Source organism: Carassius auratus, chromosome 44, assembly GCF_003368295.1.
Source record: "Carassius auratus strain Wakin chromosome 44, ASM336829v1, whole genome shotgun sequence".
Classification (NCBI taxonomy): Eukaryota; Metazoa; Chordata; class Actinopteri; order Cypriniformes; family Cyprinidae; genus Carassius; species Carassius auratus.
In genome coordinates, this window is record NC_039286.1 from 9,540,301 (window position 1) to 9,564,745 (window position 24,445).

General features: G+C 36.8%; 1 protein-coding gene across 3 annotated transcripts; it reads left to right on the forward strand.

The window, feature by feature from the left end:
• The first annotated feature begins 1,049 nt into the window (after positions 1–1,049).
• Positions 1,050–23,378, forward strand: LOC113062415 (cyclin-dependent kinase 12-like). 3 transcript variants are annotated; one of them, XM_026232250.1, is made up of 15 exons: positions 1,050–2,853; positions 5,450–6,124; positions 7,630–7,830; positions 10,205–10,344; positions 11,844–12,014; positions 12,188–12,377; positions 14,717–14,773; positions 14,988–15,089; positions 15,189–15,266; positions 15,383–15,499; positions 15,835–15,966; positions 16,324–16,541; positions 17,487–17,909; positions 22,465–22,720; positions 22,860–23,378. In XM_026232250.1, exons 1-15 carry the CDS (start codon positions 1,829–1,831, stop codon positions 22,867–22,869), a joined length of 3,795 nt encoding a protein of 1,264 aa, XP_026088035.1. In that variant the 5' UTR covers positions 1,050–1,828; the 3' UTR covers positions 22,870–23,378. The 3 variants fall into 3 exon arrangements, with proteins under 3 accessions (XP_026088035.1, XP_026088034.1, XP_026088037.1); XM_026232249.1 differs by having other exon boundaries at positions 22,465–23,378; XM_026232252.1 differs by having other exon boundaries at positions 17,487–17,861; positions 22,465–23,378.
• Positions 23,379–24,445: the final 1,067 nt, after the last annotated feature.

Genomic DNA, 24,445 nt, shown 5'->3' on the forward strand with positions numbered 1-24,445 from the left:
TTTGGGAATTAAAATGATCAAGCCTTGACTCTATGTAGGGCACACAGATCCATCTTCAATAGATTCAGTAGGAGCATTAAATAATACCATTTTCAAATCATTTAAAAAAAAAAGATAAAAATTTCCTGTAAGGCCGTCGGGCCAGGGGATCTGTTTGACTTAAATTTCTGAACTGCTAGATTGAGTTCCTCAATCCCTAATTGTGCATCACAAAGATCTCTTAATTAATTGTCAATCCTAGGAATAATATATATATATATATATATATATATATATATATATATATATATATATATATATATATATATATATATATATATATATATGTATATATATATATATAATTTTTTTTTTTTTTTTTTTTAAGGCATCACATTCTTTTGGAGAAAAATTTGATAAATACAAATCACTGTAGGAATTATGAACTTATATGTATGAAATAATACTGGTTTTAGACTGTCGTCTTTTTTCTAATCTACAAAAATAGGACGTGCTTTTCTCTCCCTCCTCTATCCATTTGGCCTCTGAACGAATGTATGCACCTTTAGCTTTCTTGATGTAGAAGTTATCCAGTTGTGTTTGAAGATAAATAAAATTACTTTTTTCAGTTCTACTACAGTACTTATTATTAATTTAAAATATAATCTTGTATTCATGTTGTATTCTTACTTTGGCAAGCATTTAACTATATCTTATACAAAATTCAGAAATTTTAAATTTAAGAAACTCCCATTTAGCCTTATGAGACGTGTAAACCAAAATAATTTTGTATGTTTGGCTCAAGTGACGCGCGATTGAAGGCGGGATGCAGTAGCTTGCATCTGATTGGCTGTCGCCTAGTTACCATGGAGATTGACAGCGACCTTGTTCCATAGAAATAACGTAAACAAGAGATTTTTATATCTTTATATGTTTCCATTTTTTGTTTTCATACAAAATATTACAGTATTTACGGAGAATTCGCTATCAAGGGAGAAAAAAACGAGTTAATTATATTCTAAATGATGTGGGCTGTGGTATTTCCTTTTCCGTGGGACGGGCTAAAACCGCGCATGCGCAGAAGAGGCTGCGCATAATTTTTGGCTGTAATGGTGAAGTGAATTCTCTCTGAATCAAGGGCTGTGGAGGGTTTTATATCCACGAACATCGCCCAGTTTCTAGGTCTGGTTTCTTTCCAGAGCCGCTTAAGTGAACTGGAATCATTTTTTAACACATAAATATGTGATAATTTCCGATGAATATGAAACTACAGAGAGTTTACACTGAACATTAAAGCGAATATGTGAACAAGAAGCAAGCGGGTCAAGTTTTGTTTTCAGTTATGTGGGACAATATCCCTACACAGCGAGCGTTACCGCTTCAAAGCTCAGAAACCGTGTGCAAGGAGAGCTAAACGCCTGTCTAGGCTGTGATATCGAACAAGGATAAACAATCTAAAACAAGGACAGCCTGTATTTTTCTGCTTTCTTTTTGTCGAGGGACGCTAGCTTAGCTAAAGCTAGCCGAGAGGCGCGAGCTCAATGAGCTGCTCGAGGCACCCTGGAAACGATCAGTGATGCTGTCGTGAAGGACAATATCGTTAAATATTTTTTTGTTGTTGTTGGGTTTGTATACTCTTGGATATATTTCGACGCGATTCGGAGAAGCCACGGGACCGGGGATGACTTGTGGATAACCTCTGCGCATTAAATCGAGTGCGCATCTTTGTTTTGCTTCACTCGGACTCTCCCGTCTGGCAAGATTTCACACTTTTACCCAACACTGAGCGGTTTGTGCTGTTCATGTGCTGTCTTGACCACTTAGGTCCGCGTCTCCGGAGGACAGAGGTATGCCTGGGTCAGACCGCCTGCATGGGACCAAGAGGAAGGCTGAATCGCTCTACCATCATCAGCTGCAGGCGGCCGGCGGCGGGGAAGGTCAGCCCGTGCACGCGGGTTCCGGGAGGCATCCCAGCAAGACGACGAGCTCGGTCGCTTCTTCCAAGCACAAACGAAACAAGTCCAAACACGAGGCCGAAACCGGCTCCGCATGCGCTGCCGCCGCGCCTCCAGCAGCGGGCGCCATCAAGCCTCTGGTGGAGTACGACGACATCAGCTCCGACTCGGACACGTTTCTGGACTCCCCTGCCACCGGGAAACCGGCGGAGGGCAGGGACGCTGAACGCATAGAGCGGTCGGACTACGATGAGGCAGGTGCGAAAGAGAACAGGACTCATAAACACAAGCGCTCCCGGAAGAAGTCCAAAGACCCATATTCGGTCAGGGATTCTGCGGAGGTGGCAGAAAGTAGCGGCGGTAAGAAGAGCAGTAAGGACCGGGACAGAGCGAGTAAAGAGAGCCGGAAGAAGGCTAAGGACAAGACTAGCTCCGCAGCGTGCCTTGCATCCACATCCAGACGTTCAGGTGAGTCAGGAAGCAAAAGGTCCGGCGACTCTCTCTCATCAGGCGTGGTGCAGTCCGCTGTCAGTCTGGGCAGCAGCGCCTCCTCCGCCTCCTCCTCCATCAGTAAGGAAAGTGGCCGCTCGTCAAAATCTCGCAAAGACAAGCGGAGGAGCGAGGAGTATGAGGAGGAGCGGAGCCATCGGAAGGCCGTCAAAAGCCACAAAGGGAAGGATCCGTCCAGGAGACTCGGAGCGGACAGTCCTTCCACTGCGGAACTCGAGAACAGCTATTCCTCCAAGCGCAGTCCGTACAGGGAGCCTCCCAGGCGGAGCAGACAGAGATCCGAGAGCCCCTATCGGAGGAGGAGGTCTTCAAGCCCCGAGAAGGATGGAAGTCCGTATGTGAGCAGAAAGCACTCACCTGGCAGTCCTTACGGCAACCGACGCTCATCCAGCACTAGTCCAGTGTCCAGGTGAGCGAGCACACACACACACACACCCACACACACCCACACACACACAGATCTGAGTCCATGTGATTCAGTCTCTCCAGAGGCTTTTAGACACGTAGGAATATTATTGAATTGTAAATGTCAAACCCAGTGATGGTTATTTTATAAGATAGGATGACTTTGCATACATGATTTCATTTACCTGTTAAATGTAATAATAAAAAAATAATACTTTTAGCATCATTAGTTTGCCAAAACTACAAAAGCAATTAAATGAATCCACTTTAAATGGTATTTAAAAGTATATAGTAACATTGTGCACGTGTCATGTGAGTCATAGGCTGACAGGTAAGTTAACACTAACGGTTTGTTTGCATTGTGCTGAATGATTTTCATTTTATAATTTTATTTTTGGATTTTTTATTTTATATTTGTAATTTATTTTAATAACTGACCAGTGTTTTCAAATGGTTGTATTTGAGTTGGTTTTAATTTAATGTTTATCAATGTTAGGTGGATATTACACTGTCCATCAGTGATTATTATACAAATTATAATTTTAAGCATTACACAAATTTATTGAAATTAGTTGTTTTTGTCATAACATAATTAAATATTCATTGTAGAAGATTAATGTATTTTACTTGTGTAAAAAAAAAAAAAGAACATTTGGAGCTGCTTACCAGCATACTAATAATTTATAGATAATACCTTAAATTGCAGTATTCATAAGCTATCAGCACATTTCATTTAGTAATTTTCAGTTTATGGCAGCAGATCATGTTATAACTGTGTTATCTGTTAAAAGTAGAGGTGTTTTATATTTATAGCATGATATTCAGTCCCAATGGATTTTATTTGGACAAAAGCATGTATGAAAACTCTTATGGAATTTAAAGTTTCATATTTGATTATGGAAAAAATGCTGTTTTTCATCACTAAAACTAAGATCTTGCACTAACATTTACATGCTGTAGCCTATTCCTGTATTCTATATTTAGATATTCTATATTTACTATATTTAGTTGGGTTACCCCTCTAATTAATTGACTGATTACCAGCACATTCCTAATACTGTCAGATCAGATTCTGTGCACTATGGAAAATATGAGATTTGATTTTAAGTATTGAAAGAAAAGGTTTTGTGAAGGCATTTGGCTGTTGACATATGAACAACCCCAGCTTGTTTAGATACTCAAATATTTGGTCGGTGCTTATTGTTTTTTCTGTTGAAGAATTAAATTGTTCACCGTTCACCTGAAGAAATTAAATTTCCCAGTTTTTATTATAGCATCTCAGCTCAGCTGACAGCTGCACATTCAGCTCAAAAACAGTGAGCACATAATGCATAAACCCAGGGGAAAGCCAGAAGTCACAGCAAATTTTATTATCCGGAAGCTGTTGTGGTTCATAGTGTTTCTTTGATTAAAAGGTGTATTTATTGAAGACCTGAAAGATGCATCCGTCTTTACAGCAAGTCAGTTAATATTAAAGTAAAAAAATATATAATCTACGGTAATAGATAAAATATAATAATACGGTGTAATAAAAATATCACAACTGGATCATCTTTCTGTGGACATATGCAGGTCATGTGTCTCCAATCATTAACATTAATGGAATCTAATTTGTACACGCCTTAAAGGGAAACTCCACCCTCAAATGAAAATTGTCATTAATTACTTTCACTTCATTCCAAACCCGTATAAGCTCTGTTCGTCTTCAGAACACAATTTAAGATATTTTGGATGTAAACCTGGAGGCTTGAGACTTTCCCAAGTAAATAACCGTGTCAAGGTCCAGAAAGGTATGAAAAGTCGTCATCGTCCGAATACTCCATCTGCTATCAGACGTGCAATCTGGGTTATATGAAGCGACGAGAATACTTTTTTTAAGCAAAGGAAACAAAACTAACAACTTTATTCAACAATTCCTTTGTCAACGGTCTCCTCAGTGTTTCTCCATATCACCGTATGCTCTTCTGTCTCCTCCGCGCCACAAGGATGTCGTTTTATTTCAAATCAAAGCTAAATTCATGTAGAAACTGCACATCCTTGTGGCGAACAAAAATTCTTCCCATCACTGCAGTCTTAAAATTATGTTCTCACATACTGTAAGTGGTCAAGGTCACACTGTGATATGTCAGTGTTCTATTTATTACACTGCTTCAAATGATACAAATTTGCAGGTTAGAGCTCACCAAACCTGAACTTCGGAACCCAGCGAAATCTGAAATTTCTTCACAAGAGCTTGCATTTCTGCTGTCCTACAATAGAATGAAAAGTGTAGTGAACACCACTTAGATCCCCACTGTTGTACGTTCATCGGTTAAAATTTTTGAGTGCAACACAGCATCTTAAAATCTAAATTCCAACCGATGCATAAAACTGTCCCGCTCTACTTTTTTCTTTTTCTTTTTTGATAATCCTTTACACTCAAATGTACGGTATGTGACAATACAAAAGGAAAAATCTGGCGCTACTTTAGTTTCATTGTAACTTTGAGGAAACCCTGTGTAATTGGATTGAAGCTTTAAATGGGACGTTTACATTTATTTAGTTGTTTTAGCAGGTTGACGTGACTGATTTGAAAACATTTGTTTTTTTTTTCTCCTCAGGCCTTCTGTTCGTTCTCGGAGCCGTTCTCCTCACTACTCCTCCTCTCGCTGCTCCTCGTCACGTTCTCGCACTAAGAAACATTCATTATATTCTGGAGGAGCCAGCAGAGGCTCCTCCCACAGCAGTCGACCAGGCAGCCGCTCCCCTTCATCTTCACGTTTGCCGATCACCTCCAGCCTGGGGGCCGAGCTAACGCGAAAAAAGAAGGAACGTCAGGCGGCCGCCGCCAAAAACTCCCCCTCCCTCCGCCCCAACACTTCTAACATCTCAAATGCGCCGGTGAAAAACACTGAGGCACCGCCGCCACTAGAGACGGCCCCGCCCCCAGAGCCTCAAAGACCGCCCTCCCCACCTCCAAATACTGTTGCGGTGGAGGAGCCCACTGTGGTTCCTCCGCCACCTCTCCCATTATCCAGTCCACCTCCGCTACCCCTCTCATCTCCTCCACCTCTCCCGGCAAACTCTCCTCCTCCTCTTCCTCTCTCATCCCCTCCACCTCTTCCTCTGAACAGCCCTCCACCTGCTCCTCCACCCTCAGCACCTGCTACACCTGCTGCTTCTCGCACGAAAAGCCCCAAACAGAAACGTACGCAAAGTCCCGCACAACTGATAAAGACCTCCACACTTCCACCTCTTCCCCTGCCGCCAGTTCTTCTGGGAGACTGCAGAGACAGGTGAGTCCTGATCAGACGCACTTTATAGGGTAACCCTCAAACATTCTTTACACAAGTAAGAGAACACAGACTGTATTGTGTATTGCAAACGCTCTTGCGATTCTCTGGTGGTAACAAACTTCAGTGGTCGAGGGTGAAAGATTTGATCAAGTTGGTCATTTAACTGGATGTGAACTTCTAAAATTGGCATATATATTTTCTGAATGCATTTTATAGATCCTTTTCTGATTTATTTATCTGTGCATGCGTTTCATTTCTTTAACTTTGTCTTCTGGTTAAATGATAGATTTATTTTTTTTCTAAAAAAAAAAAAAAAAAAAAAAAATATATATATTAAAAACTAGAACTGAAAAAAAAAGTTGAATAGTAGTATTTAAAAATTAATAAAGATGTTTATAAAAATTAATTTTAAAAAATCATTAAAAAAACTAATATTTAGAATAAAAAATATGAATAAAAGCTCAAATTCAAAATATTACAATTATGGTAGTATATGAAAATACTAAAATAACCGATGTAGAAGTAAAGCATTTCATCACAACTTTAATCAGTTTTCTCATTCTCTAAAAATTTACCTTAAAAAAAGTTTATGCTTAAGTCCCTTGTGGAAGTACTGTTTATTCAACCCTACTTGTGTTACACTTTGTTGTCTCATACAGTTTGAAATGCAATAATACAGAAAATCAAGCTCAGCGTAGCATAGCTTGATGCGTTTGTGTTCACATACTTTCATTCAGTAAGTTTTGGTGACCTGAGAGCTTGTTTTAATCTCACATCAGGTGCAATTTTGCCATGCTCTTCAGGTTTAATGTCACACAGAATATTAATAGCCATAATTATTTTACTGTGGTGTAAACTTTTTTTGTGTGTGTTTAAAATTAATGACACTTCCTTGTGATATTTGGTTATTTAATGCAACAACATTCATATATTTTAAACATTGTACAGTGGCCCAAGTATTTGGATACTTAAGCTATCGTATAATTGTTAATTGGCTCCATTTGTACACGTAGCCTCTTGGTATATATGCTTGACAAATTACATATTTATCCTAGATGAATGTGAGTATGTTTGGACTGTAGGGAGTGTAAGCGGAGAACAGGCAGTTATTTCCTCACGGTGTCTGGTTGCACTAAATGCAAACAGCTTTGTTGACAAAAGCTGACATTAACTACACCCAATATTACACAGACTATTCACTGTTAGTGTGCATAGCTTATTTCCTCTGTTTACATTTTGTGAGAATTCAATGTAACCGCATTCAATTGAGTTTTTACTAGAAGCTATTTATTGCAGTTATGCCTGTTAATAGCATTGTATGCACCGTTATTTATACTTACTGTAAATAGCAATTACTTGGTGTTACTTTCTTTTAGTGTAAATATTCACTCTTCTAATTTCCCTGCCAAAACCTTACGTGATGGAATGTTTAACTAAATAGACAGAAAATGTGAGTAGTAACAACCACAAATATATATATAATTTAAATTTTTTTTATCTTGTAGTCCAAAAAAGAGCGGTCCTTTCCAGAAGTCATCACGAAAGGACAGGGAGAAAGAGAAGGAAAAGGAAAAAGAAATCAGGACACGCCTTCTCAGTGAGTTGCCCCTCCCTCCAGTTCTTCCTGGAGGAGACCACTCCCCTCCACAGTCCCCTGCTCGAGAATCCCCACTGCTTCTGCAACCAACCTTCAAGAAGAGACCAAAGTAAGTGCCACTACGGTCATCCATCAGGGCATTTCTCAAGATGATTGTGTGACATTAATAGTGTTAATTCTGGTAACAAAAGTGTGACACAATGTTCATTGACAATCTTTGACTATATCACTGACGATAAGAGACAAGACTAAAATTGATTGAAAAAATATATATATGTGTGCGTGTGTGTGTGTATGTATGTATATCGATCGATCGATAGATATCTATCTATATATATATATATATATATATATATATATATATATATATATATCTATCTATATATCTATCTATCTATCTATCTATCTATCTATCTATATATATATCTATCTATCTATATCAGTCCCTCCAGAAAAATGCGATTATGCGATCGCGTGATTTAATGCATAATCAGCCAAGGGGGTCGCATTTTTTCAAATACGCCGCACTTTCACCGCATAAAATCCCGATTTCAGAAGGCAAAATATGCGGAGGTAGCATGATTTCATAATAATAATAATTTGCGTAGCAAGAAAGTCACATATATCTTAGCAGAAAGATGAAAAATGTTGCGTTTACTTCACACAAGTAAATCGCCATTTTTTCCCGATGGGAACCTTATGGTGTGACGTAATTCCGCGACGTGAACATCAACTGTGAAGCCCGCGGTGAAACCAGGGTGAAGGACGCAAATCATTCTCATCTGCCAACAAAAATAAGCGCAAAATACCGCGTGAAGCAGTTACCCGGTGTGTTACATGACTATGGGGGCAAATTATTTTGAGAGAGGGATGAGGATGGTGAATGATAGGCCAGTGTTAACGGCTACGCAGTTAGCTTTCTTTTTCACAGTGGATTGTTGTAGTTTCATTCAGAAGTTGATGCACCTTTACAGTTGTAAGACTGTACTTTTTTTGTTACAGAATGGTACCAAAACCTTACAGTTGTAAGTATATTAGTATGTAAAATAATTTACGTTGCAAAAAGAGATTGCATGTTGCAATTCCTGTGAAACAGCATTTGTATATTTGTGTATATTTTATTCGTATTAATTTTTACAGAAGTAGTTGAATACTCCTTTTGTAAAGCTAGAGAACTTGTTTGACTCAATTTTTTGTAAGTTTGAGCCATGTGTTAATTAAGGTCTGAAATAAAACAGAATGAGAACTTAAATATTATGTGATTTAGTATGCTTGCTTATCATAGGAAGTCATAAGAAATGACTCTTTACAGTAAGGTAGTAGCCTTGTGAGAACAGGGTGTTGTGTTGGGGGTCACCTTTTTTTCTCTTTGTCATCAAACCACAGTTTTTGCAAGTTCCCGCAATTTCATCGCATAAGATTGCAAAAATATCCCGCATGTTCCATCGCATTTTTTAAGAAAACCTATATATGTAAGTATGTATGTTTTAATAGAGGAACATAATTGCAATTTGGAATTATTGGAAATACTGTTAGGAATATTAGTGTTAAAGAATTTTTTTTTTTTTGCCCAGTTTTCATAATGTAGACAGAGAAAGTGCATATCTTAGTCTTTGATATTATTTTGTATTAAATGGACTATAATAAATCAGTATGAGGTCAAATAAACCATTCACCTGTTTTAAAAAGCCTTAATTAGCCCTTACACAGATTTAAAGCAGAATGTCGTAAAGTCACGGCATTAGATGTTTTATGCATTGTTAAAAATTAATATTGTCCTCAGTATTTTTTTTTTTAAGTTGTCCAGTTCTGAAATCAAGATGTAGTTACTTAAAATAATAAATAATTATTGTTTTCTGAGAAATGAAACAAAATTAAGGGAGTTTATCCTGAATACCAGAACAGATCTGGCAGGTTTAGATTTTTCTGACTCCGTTGCCAGATATTTGTTTTCTTTTTATCCTAAACTCCCTTATTATTTTTTTATCAGTTTCTTATAAAACAAAATTTATGTCGTTTTGCCTCCAGTAAATTTGACATTTGCACTGGAAAACAAGACGTAAATAAAAGAGCAATATATTTTTGGCAGTGTGATCCAACGGTAAAGTAAAAGTTATTTCCATATTCTAGTGGTTTTGAGCAGAGCAATTTAAGCCTAAAGGTTTATTTTTTATTTTTTAGATAGTATTTAAAACAGTGATGCTAATAGAACGCATTATGCATTCAGAGAACATACTTTTTATCAAATTAATGTGTCCTTGCTGAATAAAAGTATTAATGTTTCTTTTGAACCAAAACTTTTGAATGGCAATGTATGTTTTTTGTTTATTATTATTGGTAAGGGTTGAGAAAAATCATTATCACAGTTATTACTTTAGTCATGGGATGCTGGAATGCTTCATTAAGTTTTAGAAAATGGTAGATGAGAGAAAGTAACTTAAAAATTGCTTTTTTTTCCTAAAGTGTCTTTCAAATGTGTGCAGGATTTGCTGTCCTAGATATGGAGAGAGGAAGCAGACTCAAATTGACTGGGGCAAGCGCTGTGTGGATAAGTTTGACATCATCGGCATCATTGGAGAGGGAACCTACGGTCAAGTGTACAAGGCAAAGGACAAAGACACAGGTGTGTTGTTTAAAGGGGATTAATACGTGGGAGTGGAATTGTTATAATGCACTCCAAAAAGTTAGTTTGTTCCTTAAAATAGAAATCGTTTTGTAACATTGTAAATGTCTTTTACTTTTGGTCAATTAAATGTATCGTTGCTGAATAAGTTTTAATTTATTAAAAAAAAAAATTCTTACCCCAAACATTTGAATGGTAGTTTGTTTATATTGCTTTAAGTGCAGAATTATGTCCTCTTAATGAGAAAAGCTGTGCTTGCCTTTAGAGCTGGGACAACGCGTCGAGGTCATCGATGATGTCGACGCAAAATATGCGCATCGATTCGTCGACCTGTTTTTCTTTCTCTAAAAAAACGTTTGCAAAATGTTTACCTTATGTGCGCTGAATATACGCGATGGCCGGATAAACATTCTGTCCAATGTTATATAACCAATCCAGGGGTTTTTCTGCATTGATCTTTTTTTCTGGCGGCTGTCAAAGCCTTATTTGATTGGTGAGTGATGTAGAATGACAGGGCGCGTACGAGAGAGAGCCCCGGCTGCGCACGCACACTCACAGTCTTCAAACAACACGAGCGCTTCCTGCTCTCTCTCTCCCTTGTGCATATTAATCAAAATCATTAAACACGATAGACAAAGGGCGAAACACAAGTCTTCAAACTACACGAGCGCTGTCTTGCTCTCTCGCTCTCTCTCTCTCTCTCTCCCTCGTGCATATTAATCAAAATCATTAAACACGATAGAAAAAGGGTGGAATGCCAAAGTTTCATGTGAAGCATTCTGAGATTTTTTTTTCTTCATGACAGGCTGCTGGCTCCCACTAATATTAATTTTTTTTTTTTTTTTTTTTTGGAAAAGCACTCTCTGTATTAGCTTAAAGCCCCCAAGTTTACATTGGTTACTGTATTCTTTCAATTGCTCTAAACAAGTATTTGGGTGACCTTTTTTATTGAATGCTAGACATCAAGTTGTTGTTATTTTCATCTGAAAGAAGAACTTTTTTTCAGTAAGCTAGACCCTATGTGTTCAGTAAGCTAGACCCTATGTGTTCAGTAAGCTTGTTTCAGTAAGCTATGTGTTTTCAAGGCTTCAAGGTTTTATTGAATGCTATCTCTATACAAGTGCAAAGTAATGCATTCTTAGTCAGTCTTTTATTTTGTAATTTTAAGAGCAATAAACATATATTGCAATGTTAAGGAATTAATGTTTTTTTCATTCAGATACGTAAATCAACATGTATAAATTGTTAGTAGTCAATTAATGGGGAGATAATCGAAATCAAATCAGTCTGGAAAAATTAATCGTTAGATTAATCGATGCATCGAAAATATAATCGCTAGATTCATCGTTTAAAAAATAATCGTTTATCCCAGCCCTACTTACCTTATTATTGTCAGTAATTTCCCCACACCAACTCTGTGGGGCAACTTTTAATGCTTAAATCAACAGGTTTTCAATCGTGTTTTTGAGTGCTTGACAGCATTGTTTTGGTTTCTAAAGGAGAGCTGGTGGCATTGAAGAAGGTGAGATTGGATAACGAAAAGGAGGGTTTCCCCATCACTGCCATCAGAGAGATCAAGATCCTGAGACAACTCAACCATCGCAGCGTCGTCAACATGAAAGAAATTGTCACTGATAAACAAGACGCACTTGACTTCAAAAAGGATAAAGGTTTGTTTAAATGCATTTGCATGTTTATACTTATGCATTTGCATGTGCAGTTGTTGTTTTTTATTAGTGAACACATTTTCCTCTTAAAGTTTGTGGCATATTTGTGGCCCTCTTAAATTCCCTGAAACGAGCCTACCTCGATGAATTAACCTGTATGTGTTTTTTGACATTAGGTGCATTTTACCTTGTGTTTGAGTACATGGACCATGACCTGATGGGGCTGCTGGAATCGGGGCTGGTGTCTTTCTCCCAGGAGCATGTGCAGAGCTTCATGCGTCAGCTGATGGAGGGATTAGATTATTGCCACAAAAAGAACTTTCTACACCGAGACATCAAGTGCTCCAACATCCTGCTAAATAACAGGTACCAGTTTGTGTTTTTAAACAATGCATGACGCGGTCTCTTATTAGTGTCATACAGATTTACATGTTGTCTGTTCAGCTACACTGCCATTCAGTTTCATTTAAGAAATTAATTACTTTATTTCTGCAAGGATGCATTAAATTAATGAAATTTACACTGGCAGAAAAAAATCTGATTTTTTGGCCACGTCTGCCACAGGTTGGAATTTGATGCACGTGTGTAAACAGAAAAATCCACACGAGATCCAATATTTTTGCATCCGATCTGAGCCATTTCCAAATGTGGTTTTAAATCGGATACATATTCGATATCTGGACATCCAACCTACGTCGAAACACATTTCCGATTCCCCGTAGAACTCCCAGTGCGAGGGCAACACAATTTAATGTCGATGTGCTTTATGTGCTCGCATTTTATTGAGATGGAAACTTTAAAAAATTGCACATTCAGGAGCTGGTTTTCAACCTCTGCTCTGTGAATTTTATAAATACAAGAGCTTCTCTACTAAATGCTACATTATATTTCGTAGCAATGAAGTGATAATTTCACTTGTTTGCAAGATTCACGCTCGCGCGGTCTCTCTCTCCCACTTTCTCTCTTATTATGGCAAATGAAAATTACCGTTATTTTCTGTCATTTATCCATTCAGTGAGATTTTGACCAGCAAAACATCCATGACAGCCATTGTCCATGCTGACAAATAATGGCCACTCGATGTGAATTATATAAATAATTTTAATAGCATGGCCATTCAAAACCCGAGGATCTACCCATGTGTGATCATTCATAATCATTTTGGGTGGGAATTACACCGATATGATACCAGTCATGGGCCAAAAAAATCGGATATGGTCAAAAGATTGGATCTGTGCATGCAGACATGCAGTGTAAATATATATATATATATTCTTAACTAACCATGTGCTCTCAGAAATAAATGCGAGTCAATAAAAAGTGTCTTTTTTTTTTTTTTCAAATCATTGATGTTATGTCATTTATGCAATACTTGCAAATGTTTGCACTTTGTGTTACTGATCAAATGTGGCCCTGTTTACAAAATAATGTTAGATAATATATTATGCATGTCTCCAGACTGCGACTGCATAGTCTCATTTTGCAACCTTTTTTCCTGCTAGTGCATTTTTTTTTTAGAGATCTGCCTTGTTGCAACTTTTAATATAATTGAATTGAATTTGTAAAATAAGAAATTAAATTTAAAAGCATATTCAGCTGTAAAATAAACAAATATTATACCAACAATAACATCTTTGAAATGTTAACATTAATGCTATCAATCGATTTAAAAACTAACTATTCATTCACACATTTTTTATGTAACTAATTGCGATTAATTGCATATTAATATATGTTTTCATAATTACATATTGAACCCCCAAATTAATGAAGAAATAACATAAATATGATATATTTTAAATAAGGTTTAATGGCATATTTTTGCTAAGTAGCCTACTGTTAATGAAGGCCAGTATCATTGATACTAGAAATGTTACTGATATCTCTAATTAATTTTCCTTCAATTTTAGCCAGTAATTATAGCTTTTCAACATTACCGTATAATCAAAAACCATTATTTTTAACACTTAATTGACTCTGAAAAATAACTTATTTAAATTTAAGTCAACTTAAAACAGTCTACACATAAACTATAAATTGTATATGAATAAATCATCAAATTAATATAAATGAATCTTTATTCACACTACAAAAGTTAATTAGCGACTAGAGTAGTTCAGTGATTCCTTTTTTTGTTTTCGTTCTTTAATTTAGATCAATAACAGACTTCATCAGGTTTCACTTTAAACGCAGCGATATCTCTTTAAAACCTGATACACATGACTTGGATGTGACACACACATTTGCTTTTCCCCCAACAGTTTATAGTCATTTGCGACTCATTTAAGACCATAACCGCATATTTGAACATAATTGTGTGCGTTTTTGTCTGCTGAAGCAGCTCAGCAGCGTATGTAGAACTCCATTTCAACTTTGTCTAGTCTCTGTGCCATATCTCGCTAGACGATATGATCAATAGCACGGTCATTATACTCGTTTAAACTAGCTGCGGATATCCCATAATCCCCTCACATGAACGCTTGTTGGTTAGTGTCTTCCCTTTTCTATTTTGGCTATGAAACAATGGCCTGTGCCAGTGTTGCCACCTTGTGGACAAACTAATTAGAGCAAAACAATTTGAGGTGTGTATGCGACTCTTCCCCGGCCGGATGAAGATGATTGGCGGCCGCCAATTTAATAGCCCTGACTTAGAGATTTTGGAAAATTCATTACATTTGCCTTATTACTTTTTTTTCTTTTTACAGTGGTCAGATCAAACTTGCCGACTTCGGTTTGGCTCGTCTTTATAACTCTGAGGAAAGGTAAGTAAATGTTGGGTTTCTCGATCTTACTGTAGGTTGCTAAAAAAAAAAAAATTCCTTTGATTGTTTGATTGAACTACGACTAAAATGGGACACAAATGTACACCCTTCAGCTTTATAAAGTTTTGTAGATTTCATGTGGTTTCAGAAACAGGAAACATGATTGGTATTGAAAATCTTTGGTGTATAACACTAACTTGATGGTCATCCCCAGTCGGCCGTACACTAATAAGGTGATCACACTGTGGTACCGCCCTCCTGAGCTGCTACTGGGAGAGGAGAGATACTCACCTGCTATTGATGTCTGGAGTTGTGGGTAAGAGGTCCTGTGTTTCCCATCTCCAACCTCTCTTAAACACCAACTGCTGTTCATGTAAAAAATATTGTTTGGGTTTCTTTTTGCTGTTGTGTAAAGGTGTATTTTGGGAGAACTCTTCACAAAGAAACCAATTTTCCAGGCCAACCAAGAGCTTCTGCAGCTTGAGCTGATCAGGTATATTGCTCACAGTCTCTGGATATAAATGTAGTTTTGCTCTAATGCTGAAGAAGGGGAAAGGACTTTGTGAAATGCTGTTACACTCTATCTGTTTTGTGTTTTGTTTTGGTCAGTCGTTTGTGTGGTAGTCCGTGTCCTGCTGCTTGGCCAGATGTAATAAAGCTGCCGTACTTTAATACCATGAGACCCAAGAAACAGTACAGACGACGCTTACGGGAGGAATTCGCTTTGTAAGTTCAACCTGATTTTTCAAACGCTTCCGTCGTTTTCTGAAAGATTTTAATCTTTGTTGAAAGAAGTCTCACACTGCATTTATTTGGTCAAATGCAGTAAAAACAGTAATACTGTGTAATATTGTTACAATTTAAAATGGTTTTCGATTTGAATATATTTTAAAATGTAATTAATCCCTGTGATCGAAGCTGAATTTTTCAGCATCATTACTCCAGTCTTCAGTGTCACATGATTCTTCTGAAATTATTCTAATAATCTGATTTGCTGCTCAACCAACATTTCTTATTATTATTCACAATTCCTATTATATAATGACAATGTCTCTCTCTAGTCTGCCCACCTTTGCTCTCGACCTGCTGGACCACATGTTGACGCTGGACCCCTCGAGACGCTGCACGGCCGAACAGGCCCTCGCGAGCCAGTTTCTGTGTGATGTGGAGCCCAACAGGATGTCGCCACCTGAGTCAGTGCAAACGCATCTTGTGTGATTTAAATAGTTTATGATGTCAATGACATTACATTTATGAAACACTTCAATGACATTAAATTTCTGCGCTCAACGATTCTGTGCGTGATGTACGAGTACTGTCTGTAGCATATGTGTGTGTGTTAGATTGCAGCAGTGCATTAGATTAGGACAGCGATTAACTTAACTGTACAATAAGCTGTTTAAAATACGCATTCTCCTGTTCAGTTTCGAGCATCCAGAAATATAATCGCAGATATCTTTGATCTTCAATCAGAGCATTGAAGTCGATTAGTTGTGCAACCCCTAATTTGTGATTTGTTTTTGTTGTAATTATGTGACCTTTTTTTTTAGTTTGCCTCATTGGCAAGACTGTCATGAGCTCTGGAGCAAGAAGCGGCGGCGGCAGAGGCAAAGCGGAGTATCTGAGGATTTCCCTGTTGCCAAAGTTCCCCGAAAGGAACCTGCAGGACCTTCAGGAGGGGAGAACAGCCGCCCACCGCCGAGCCCACCCCCACCACCCTCATCTGCCCATCCTGCACCGGCGAACATCACAGCCACTGAGCTGGAAGGTGGGCCATGACTTGACAGGAAGCTTTGGATTCTGGTCACCTTTTTTTTTTTTTTTTTTTTTTTTTTTTTTTTACTGGTCATGCAACAAAATTAGGTTCACCTTACGGTCACCTTATCTCTACAAACGTGAGTCTTGCATCAGCCTTTATTTGAATGTGAGGCTGTACTTGTTTTTTTATTTAATTTGACATCATTTATTTTCATTTTATTACATATTTACTTTTACATAGTCTTCATTTATGTCAATCTGTGTTTTTGAACCAGTATAATCTCAATAGATTTTACTCAATAATTTTTTTTTTTCAATCACCTTTTTGTTACTTTGCTATTAAGTTCATGCAGATTATCTTGGTTATGATTGGCTAAATGTGATAATTTTTTTTTTTTGCATATAATTGCATTTTTACTGTGGCAGTCAATATTGTTGCTGCATCGCCCTTTTTTAATAAAAGCCTTCAGTACATGGACCCTTTCCACAAACTGTGATAAAGAGTTATTGGCATGGTAAAACTAGTAAAGTTTTCATTTTAATAAAAAAAATTATAATTACACATAATTCCTCTACCTTGGCATTAAATTACAGAAAACGTTTTAATTCTGCCATGTTACTGTTTCTAATACAATGGCTGAGGAAGTGATTTTGACATTTATCTTTTTTAACCGAAGTAATCAGTCTCTCTATTTTTGTGGGAACTCAAATTATATTTGCAGTTTCAGTTTAACACTGTAAGTTTACCCTGCCATGATGACGTCTGTTTCTGAAAACCCTGTAAATTTGAAAAGGGTCCATTGTTACAGTACAGGTTCAGTATCATCATCTTCCTCTCTTTCCAGCTTCCTCATTGTTTTAAAACAGTGCAGCCAACTGCAGTTTGTAAGTGGAAAGGCGAGAAACATCCTGTCTTCCATAAACAGCAATCAAATATAACCACTTCTTCACACAGGTTTGGGAGCTGCAGCAGAGCAGTTGAACCAGACCGAGCTGGCGGTGTTGCTGAACCTGCTGCAGGGTCAAACAGACAATCTAAGCATCCCGCAGATGGCGGAGTATCTCCGCAGCTCATCCTCTGAAGCCTCCACCTCAGTGCTCTCCAGAACACCCGCCGCCCTCTCCACCCCTGAACCGGACGCGGCGCAGCAGCTCGAACTGCTTAGTCATCTCTCCACCTTAATCCAGTCCTCTAGCGTCCCGCAGCCAGCAGAACTCCCGCAGGAAGACCAGGCCGGCCTGCTCACGCTCCTATTGGAGCAGCTGATAAAGGCCCCAGCGCCGGGGGCGGAGCAGGCGGACGAAAGCAACGGAGTCCGGCAGGATGATGGTACGACACGAGGCGGCTCCGCTTCTGTCATGAGCGGTGATCGCGAGGGCAAGTGTTAAAGTCTATGGGGGGCGGGGCCTGAGTAGTCGAATGCTGTGATTGGCCTGCAGGCCAGTTATGTGAGACCCACCCACGTCAAAGAAACCCATAAGCATTTGTTAGAGATTTTTCTCTTTTTTTGTTGTTGTTGTTTTCTTCCTAATGTCTTACAAAGGGGGAAACGTTTAATCAGTTAATAACAAATAGAGAAATAAATTGTCATGTTTATTTGAAAATCCAGATGTTTATTTTCTGCATTTCGTGAACTTCCATTGAGTTTTACATTCTTGCAGTATTCAGTTGTATTTTTAAAGGAACAAAATCCCCAGAGCCCCGTCTGCTCGCTCACTGCTACGGTGCCCAGTGGACATTTGTGTGCAAAAATCTGTTCACAGACAGGACGGGAGAGCTCTTCATCTATTGGCACACACTGCAAGTCCTCCAGAGATGATTACAGTGTTTGCGTTAAATTGTCACTCTTTTAAATCCAGATTAAACAGTCCTAATAAAGAGCCATTTGGGACACATCTCTATTTATGTGCCTCCTCTTCTAATACATACAGAAAACAACTCTTAACCGGAGTAAGCTAGGTCACATTTCCGACTGCTGACTTGCACGCATCATTTAGCATCTAACTGAACTGGTTTAGCACAGTTGGGTGAATCTTAAAATCCTGTCAATAATATGACCGAATCATATTTCACTCTGACATTGAAGAATTTATATAGAATAATTTTTTTTTAGTACTTTAATACATAACATATATTTTATATCTGCATTACAGTATAAGAATATAATTGATATATACATTTACTGTAATGCAAAATATATAATATGCATTGCATTACAGTAAGAATTTAATTTATAGAAAACATTTTTAATTAATACTATTATAATGTATAATTTTATATAGCACAGTAGCCTACAATTTGTTCATTTCAAAAAAAATTAAATACAGAATAATTTATGGAAGTGAAACATATTTTTTGGTAATGAGAGGTGGAAAATGTGCTCATTTAAATTGATATAGTTTTAAATTTGATTTATTTGAATTTATTATGCAGATGTCAAGTACAGTAAATATAAAAATAAAAATTGTCTTCATGCAATATGAATGCATTTCTATGTTGATTTTCAGGGTGAAATGTGAAGCGAGCATTTTCTTGACATTTAAAAGATGCATCCATTTATTTGTGAATGATACCGGTTCTCATCCAAGAGATGCTCTATAGCTTTAGCTTTGTGTAACTCGGCTTAATGAAGTCTAATTAAGCTCGACTGCCCTTGTCTTGCTGACTCGCACCCTCCTGCTCATTTATGTACCAGCTCACACTTTTATTTCCACACTCAGTTCCTCATTGGTCGTTTTCATTTCTCTTTTCCCTCTTTTCACATGGTCTTTGGGGTCTGTGAATACACACTGTAATAAAGCCTTACTGTGAGATGAGTGTCAAATAAATTATAGCTATACTGCAGATTTTGTCCTCACACTTTTGATGCAAAAGGGCTATTGTTTGTTTTTCACTTTATATTTGTGTTGCATCTCACCATCAATTTGTTGCATTGATCAAAGTCTCTGTACTCTTGTAGCTATCATCTATGTATGTGAACATGATGTTTACTAGTGCAAAGGAGCACATCTAGTTTGATAGTTTATTGTATAGTAATAACACTCTGCTTATATTAAGACAAACTACTGCTACAATATAAATGCACAAATAAAAGCTAAAATCAGTTTATATAAAACACATTCCACTAGTTCCTTTAAAAAAAAAAAAAAAATGTAGCATGAGCTAAATCACTCCCACAAACCCTTTTTTTTCTTCTTTTTTTCACATATGCATCTCTAGTTTTAAACTCTCCCGCTGTGATGATCTAGAATATTTCTCACCTCAACATCTATTTCAGACCACTAGGATTTGGTTAATTCAGTGTCGTTTCGAAGCACAGATGTCCAAAGACTGGAGTAAAACAACTGCATTTTTAGATTATGAATGAGTTTGCTGAGACTTACTGTACACAGATTGAAAAGTGAACTAGGTTTAAATTATTTTCCCCACCCCATATTTAAAATTGGATGTGCCACTGCCATTGTTCAAAAGCTTTACAAATTGTGTGTGTGTCTATATATATAATTTTTTTTTCTTAAAATCCTAAATATCACAATGACCCATTTTTTCTCCAAGATTAACGACTTAGAAGTTTAAAAGCTTCAACTCTAGCTATGTGTTATTACTGAAATAATTTAAGCGTAGTCTGAAATTTAAACAGTATAAAAAAAAAAACGTTTACATTTTAAATGTATGCAAATCTTATAAGACATTACAACAACGGTTTCATAACCAAAATATTAATGAATTAAAGTCATGAATAATATACATTTAGATATTTCCCATAAACAAATGCAGTTTGTCCATTCAAATTCATGATAAAGTACAGTGCTGCGAATGGTACACCATTCCTGATTGCATCTTTTATTGTAGATGTATTATTATTAATATAATTATTGCTGCTGCTACTTATATTGCTGTATAGAGGTCTTTAAATATGCAAGTTAAAAATAATATTTGCATATTACTTAGCAAATTTACCAGTTTACTTTACATTTTCTTGAAGAAAAAACAACTGGTAGTTAGTGACTGCAACCAATCACTATAGGTCAGTGTTTTTCTTCTTTTTTATTGTTTTATTTGTGGAGGAGTTTTATCCCACACCTCCTGCAGAACTGCTTAAATGATGAATAATTTGAAGCATGGATTCATTAAGGTTGACTCCTCTATTAGCTTAAGGATGGTCCAACTGTTTTTAAAGCGCTTTAGCCTTGCTGACGTGGGTGCTTGCTGTTGGCTCATTGTGTTTTATTTAAGTTTATCTTAACATCTGAAAAATGACTACTTTTTCTGATCCAGTTCAAAACTTTATTTTACTCCAGAAAAAAATCATGAAAGTCTTACAATAGACACAAATGACATCAATTTATTATCTTATTTATAAACACATTTGAGATGGACATCACACTCCCTGTAATAATGTATTAGACTCAGCTTTGCAGTAAATAAAGATATGGAAGCATTAGAATTATCATCCGGTGAAGGGTCGCGATATATAAATCTAGCATATAAATAAGTTACATAAATCTAGACTGCTCTTTCTTTTTTCTTTTTTTTTTCTGTAGCTGCATTAGCAAAACCCAAACAATTTGAAAGCATAATTTGACCATTATAACACAGCTAAATTATGCTGATTTTATTATTATTATTTAATATTACTCATACTAATTATATACCTTTTTAAAATAATTAAAAAATATAACTTCATGAAACGAGTTAAGTTTATACTCATATACTCCATAAGTTAGAGAGTTTTTAAAGAGATAGTTAAATGTTCATGTTATACATTTAACAGAATTATATAAATTGTGCTAAGAGCAAATAAAGCTAATATTTGCTTGTAAGTGAAGAATAATCCCTTAATGCGGATTCATATTTTCATTTGTGCATTAATACGGCTCCATTTTAATTCCATTTAGATGTAATTATTATTTTAAATCTAGTTCATTACAAGATCATAATTTGTTCATCATTCTAAATTAATGATTACAATATGTAATTTGTAAATTAATAATAAACAGTGTAGTAGTAGTAATAAGCTTATTTATTGCTTATCAAGTTAATATTCAATAATCAATCCAGATAAGTGCATTATTAGTTCATCCAAAAATAGAAAATTAGGCTGTTTTACTCACCCCCAAGACATCCTAGGTGTATATGACTTACTTCTTTCAGACGAATCTAGTCGGAGTTACATTAAAAATAGTCTTTGATCTTTCAAGCTGTTTCATGGCACTCAGCGGGTGTTGCATGCATCAGTCCAAAAGAATTTAAATAAAAAGTGCCCATTCATTTAAAACAAAACAACCGTCAATAATTAAAAGTACAAAACAAAGATTTGTAAAGAAGAATGTCAGAGGATTTCAATATAAACCAAGAGGAGACTGGTTTTCCTTTGCTCAAGTAAAGAAAACTTTGCTCAATAAACAAACGTTGGTATTCACGAGACTCAGCGGTGCATGCGCTATACTGACCTCATACCAAAATGCATCGATTCACCACAGGAGGCCTTTGTTCACCCCTCTTTTTTTCTTTTTTTTTTCTTTTTTTTGATGATGGCTTTTTATTTAACTTATTTTGGACTGATGCATGCAACACCCATTGAGTGCCATGAAACAGCTTGAAAGATCAAAGACACTTTTTAATATAACTCCGACTATATTCGCCTGAAAGAAGAAAGTCATATACACTTAGGATGCCTCCGGGGTGAGTAAAACAGCCTAATTTTCATTTTTGGGTGAACTAACTCTTTTTAACATGTTGTAGTATAAAGCCAAAATCTGAAGTTTTGCCCACTTATTCTTGGTTTATTAAAATTAAAATAAATTTAAGTTCCCTTGACTTATTAGGGTTTACAGTTTAGTAATGTATTGCTTAAATGTTTTAATATTTATTGCTATAGCTCATGTACGGAATTCATTGATAACATTTTGTGTCTCTTTTTTCCTGGCAGATTCTGCATTAGTAGATCCAGAGGCAACAGGCTCAAAGTCTGACATTACATCAGATGTAGCTACGACCCTGCTTCAGCTCATCTCCCAGCAGGCCTCGGAGAGCAGACATCCTGCTACAGACCTGTGCCCTGGAGGTGGACCCTCCTCTCCCCCGAGCGCCACCTCACCACCGACTTCCTCTTACGCCCCCTCGCCTGCCGCGGACCTGCCAAACACTGCTCCCGAAACTCCGTTCACCCAGGACCAAGACTTGCGGTACACCCTGGGAGGAGCCGCCGGCCCTTCCTGAACCCTTCCGCTGATCTTTTTGTTCATTGACATTTTTCACTTAATGTGCTTTAGCCGTTAAACTTCTGTTTACCACATATTAATATATTTCTTTCTCCCGTTAAAGGAAAAAGTGAATGTTAAAGGAACTGTTCTTGAATGCGAATGGATGATGTTCATCCCTCCCAGAGATGTGTTTGGAGGCCGTCTTTTCCCGCTTCTCCACGACGGTCAGTGAGTTTTAGCCATGTGCGATTTCTTTGAGGGCTGCGTAAATGTCTTAAATCAAGCTACTTTCGTTCGTGCTGATATGTGTAAAGCAAGAGACTCGATGCAGCTTGTGTTACTTCATGATTTCCAATACAAAGGCACGAGGAGAACTTGAAGTCATTTGCAGGACCTAAGTGAGGCCTTTGTTTTCAAAAGATTTGTAATAGCTTGTGCATAAGATGTGTTCTAATTTTGATTTTGATAAAATGTATGTCCTCATCCAAATGTTGTTTTCATGATGTTAATTTAAAGCAAAAGCATCTTCGGGAAGACACTGAACTGACTTGAATTTTAGCGCCAGAATTGCCTGTTTTGATTTGACTACACAAATGTACATGTTGTAAACTGATAATAAATGAAAAATGTGGCTGAGTAATATTTGTCTGGTACATTTCATGTAAGTATATGCAAGTCCATTTTTTCATACACATTTATATGCATACTTTGAACATTTTGTAGAACTACATTACATAGGATTTCTGAAGTGCATGCTTGTGCAAAACATGCTGCCATAATACTAGGGTATAATATATATATTTAGTAAAAACATTCATGCCTTAAAGTTAATTACAAGAGAAATTGTTTTAATAAATAAAAAAAAGTTCCTGTTCTTTCAGGCAGTTTCTTGTAGATGCCAGTTGGAGATTTGGGCCACTGGCATTGAGTGCTGTTTACAGCATGGCTCAGATCGAGGGATTTGGGACGGTCAAGGCGTGCACTTGTCAGATTTCTTCTGTAAGCAAATGCTGCATAAATATGTGAGTGAGAAGATTTGTGTGTTCAACCATCTGCAGAAACAAGCTAGCCAGCCTGAGTGCTCCACAGCTGCTGACAGTCACTAGATATTGCATTTTCTTGGTTTGTTCCCATGCACTGGAATCCAGGGTTTAGGAAAATGGGAGTTAGAAGAGCAAGGACAATTTGTTTGAATATTTTTTTTTTTATTTTTTTTATGTTGTTTACTTATGTAGTCTGAAACTGGTAAATGTATAGGGGTACAGCTGCACTGATGTTCAAACTAGCTGTTATTTAAGAATATTTTTGAAAGAAGTCTATCAAAAAGCCAAGGCAGCATTTCATTGACAAAAATTCTATAAAAACTGAAGTAACATTAAAGTTTAAAATAACTTTTCTATTTGTATATAATATAAAATGTAATTTTCATTCCTGGGATGCAAAGCTCAAGGAAATCATTCTAACATGCAGATTTTTCTGCTCGGAAAAACATTTCTAACTATTGTCAATGTTGAAAACTGCAGGATTATTTGATGAATAAAACATTCAAAAGAACAACTTTTATTTAGAATAAGAGCCATTTTTAACTATGTCTCAAATGCCAACCAGTTTATTATGAAAAAAAGACCAAGTACTACTATATAGTTTACAGTAAGTATGCTTTTCATTTTAGAAAGAATCTCAAGCCAGACATATTTGGTTTGGTTT

What these genes read in the sequence shown, in the direction of transcription:
- LOC113062415 (XM_026232249.1), top strand. Translation starts at nt 1,829, where the DNA reads ATGCCTGGGTCAGACCGCCTGCATGGGACCAAGAGGAAGGCTGAATCG. An exon ending in CTTTATAACTCTGAGGAAAG is followed by an intron (nt 14,774 to 14,987) that starts GTAAGTAAATGT and finishes GGTCATCCCCAG; the next exon opens with TCGGCCGTACACTAATAAGG. An exon ending in TTACGGGAGGAATTCGCTTT is followed by an intron (nt 15,500 to 15,834) that starts GTAAGTTCAACC and finishes GTCTCTCTCTAG; the next exon opens with TCTGCCCACCTTTGCTCTCG.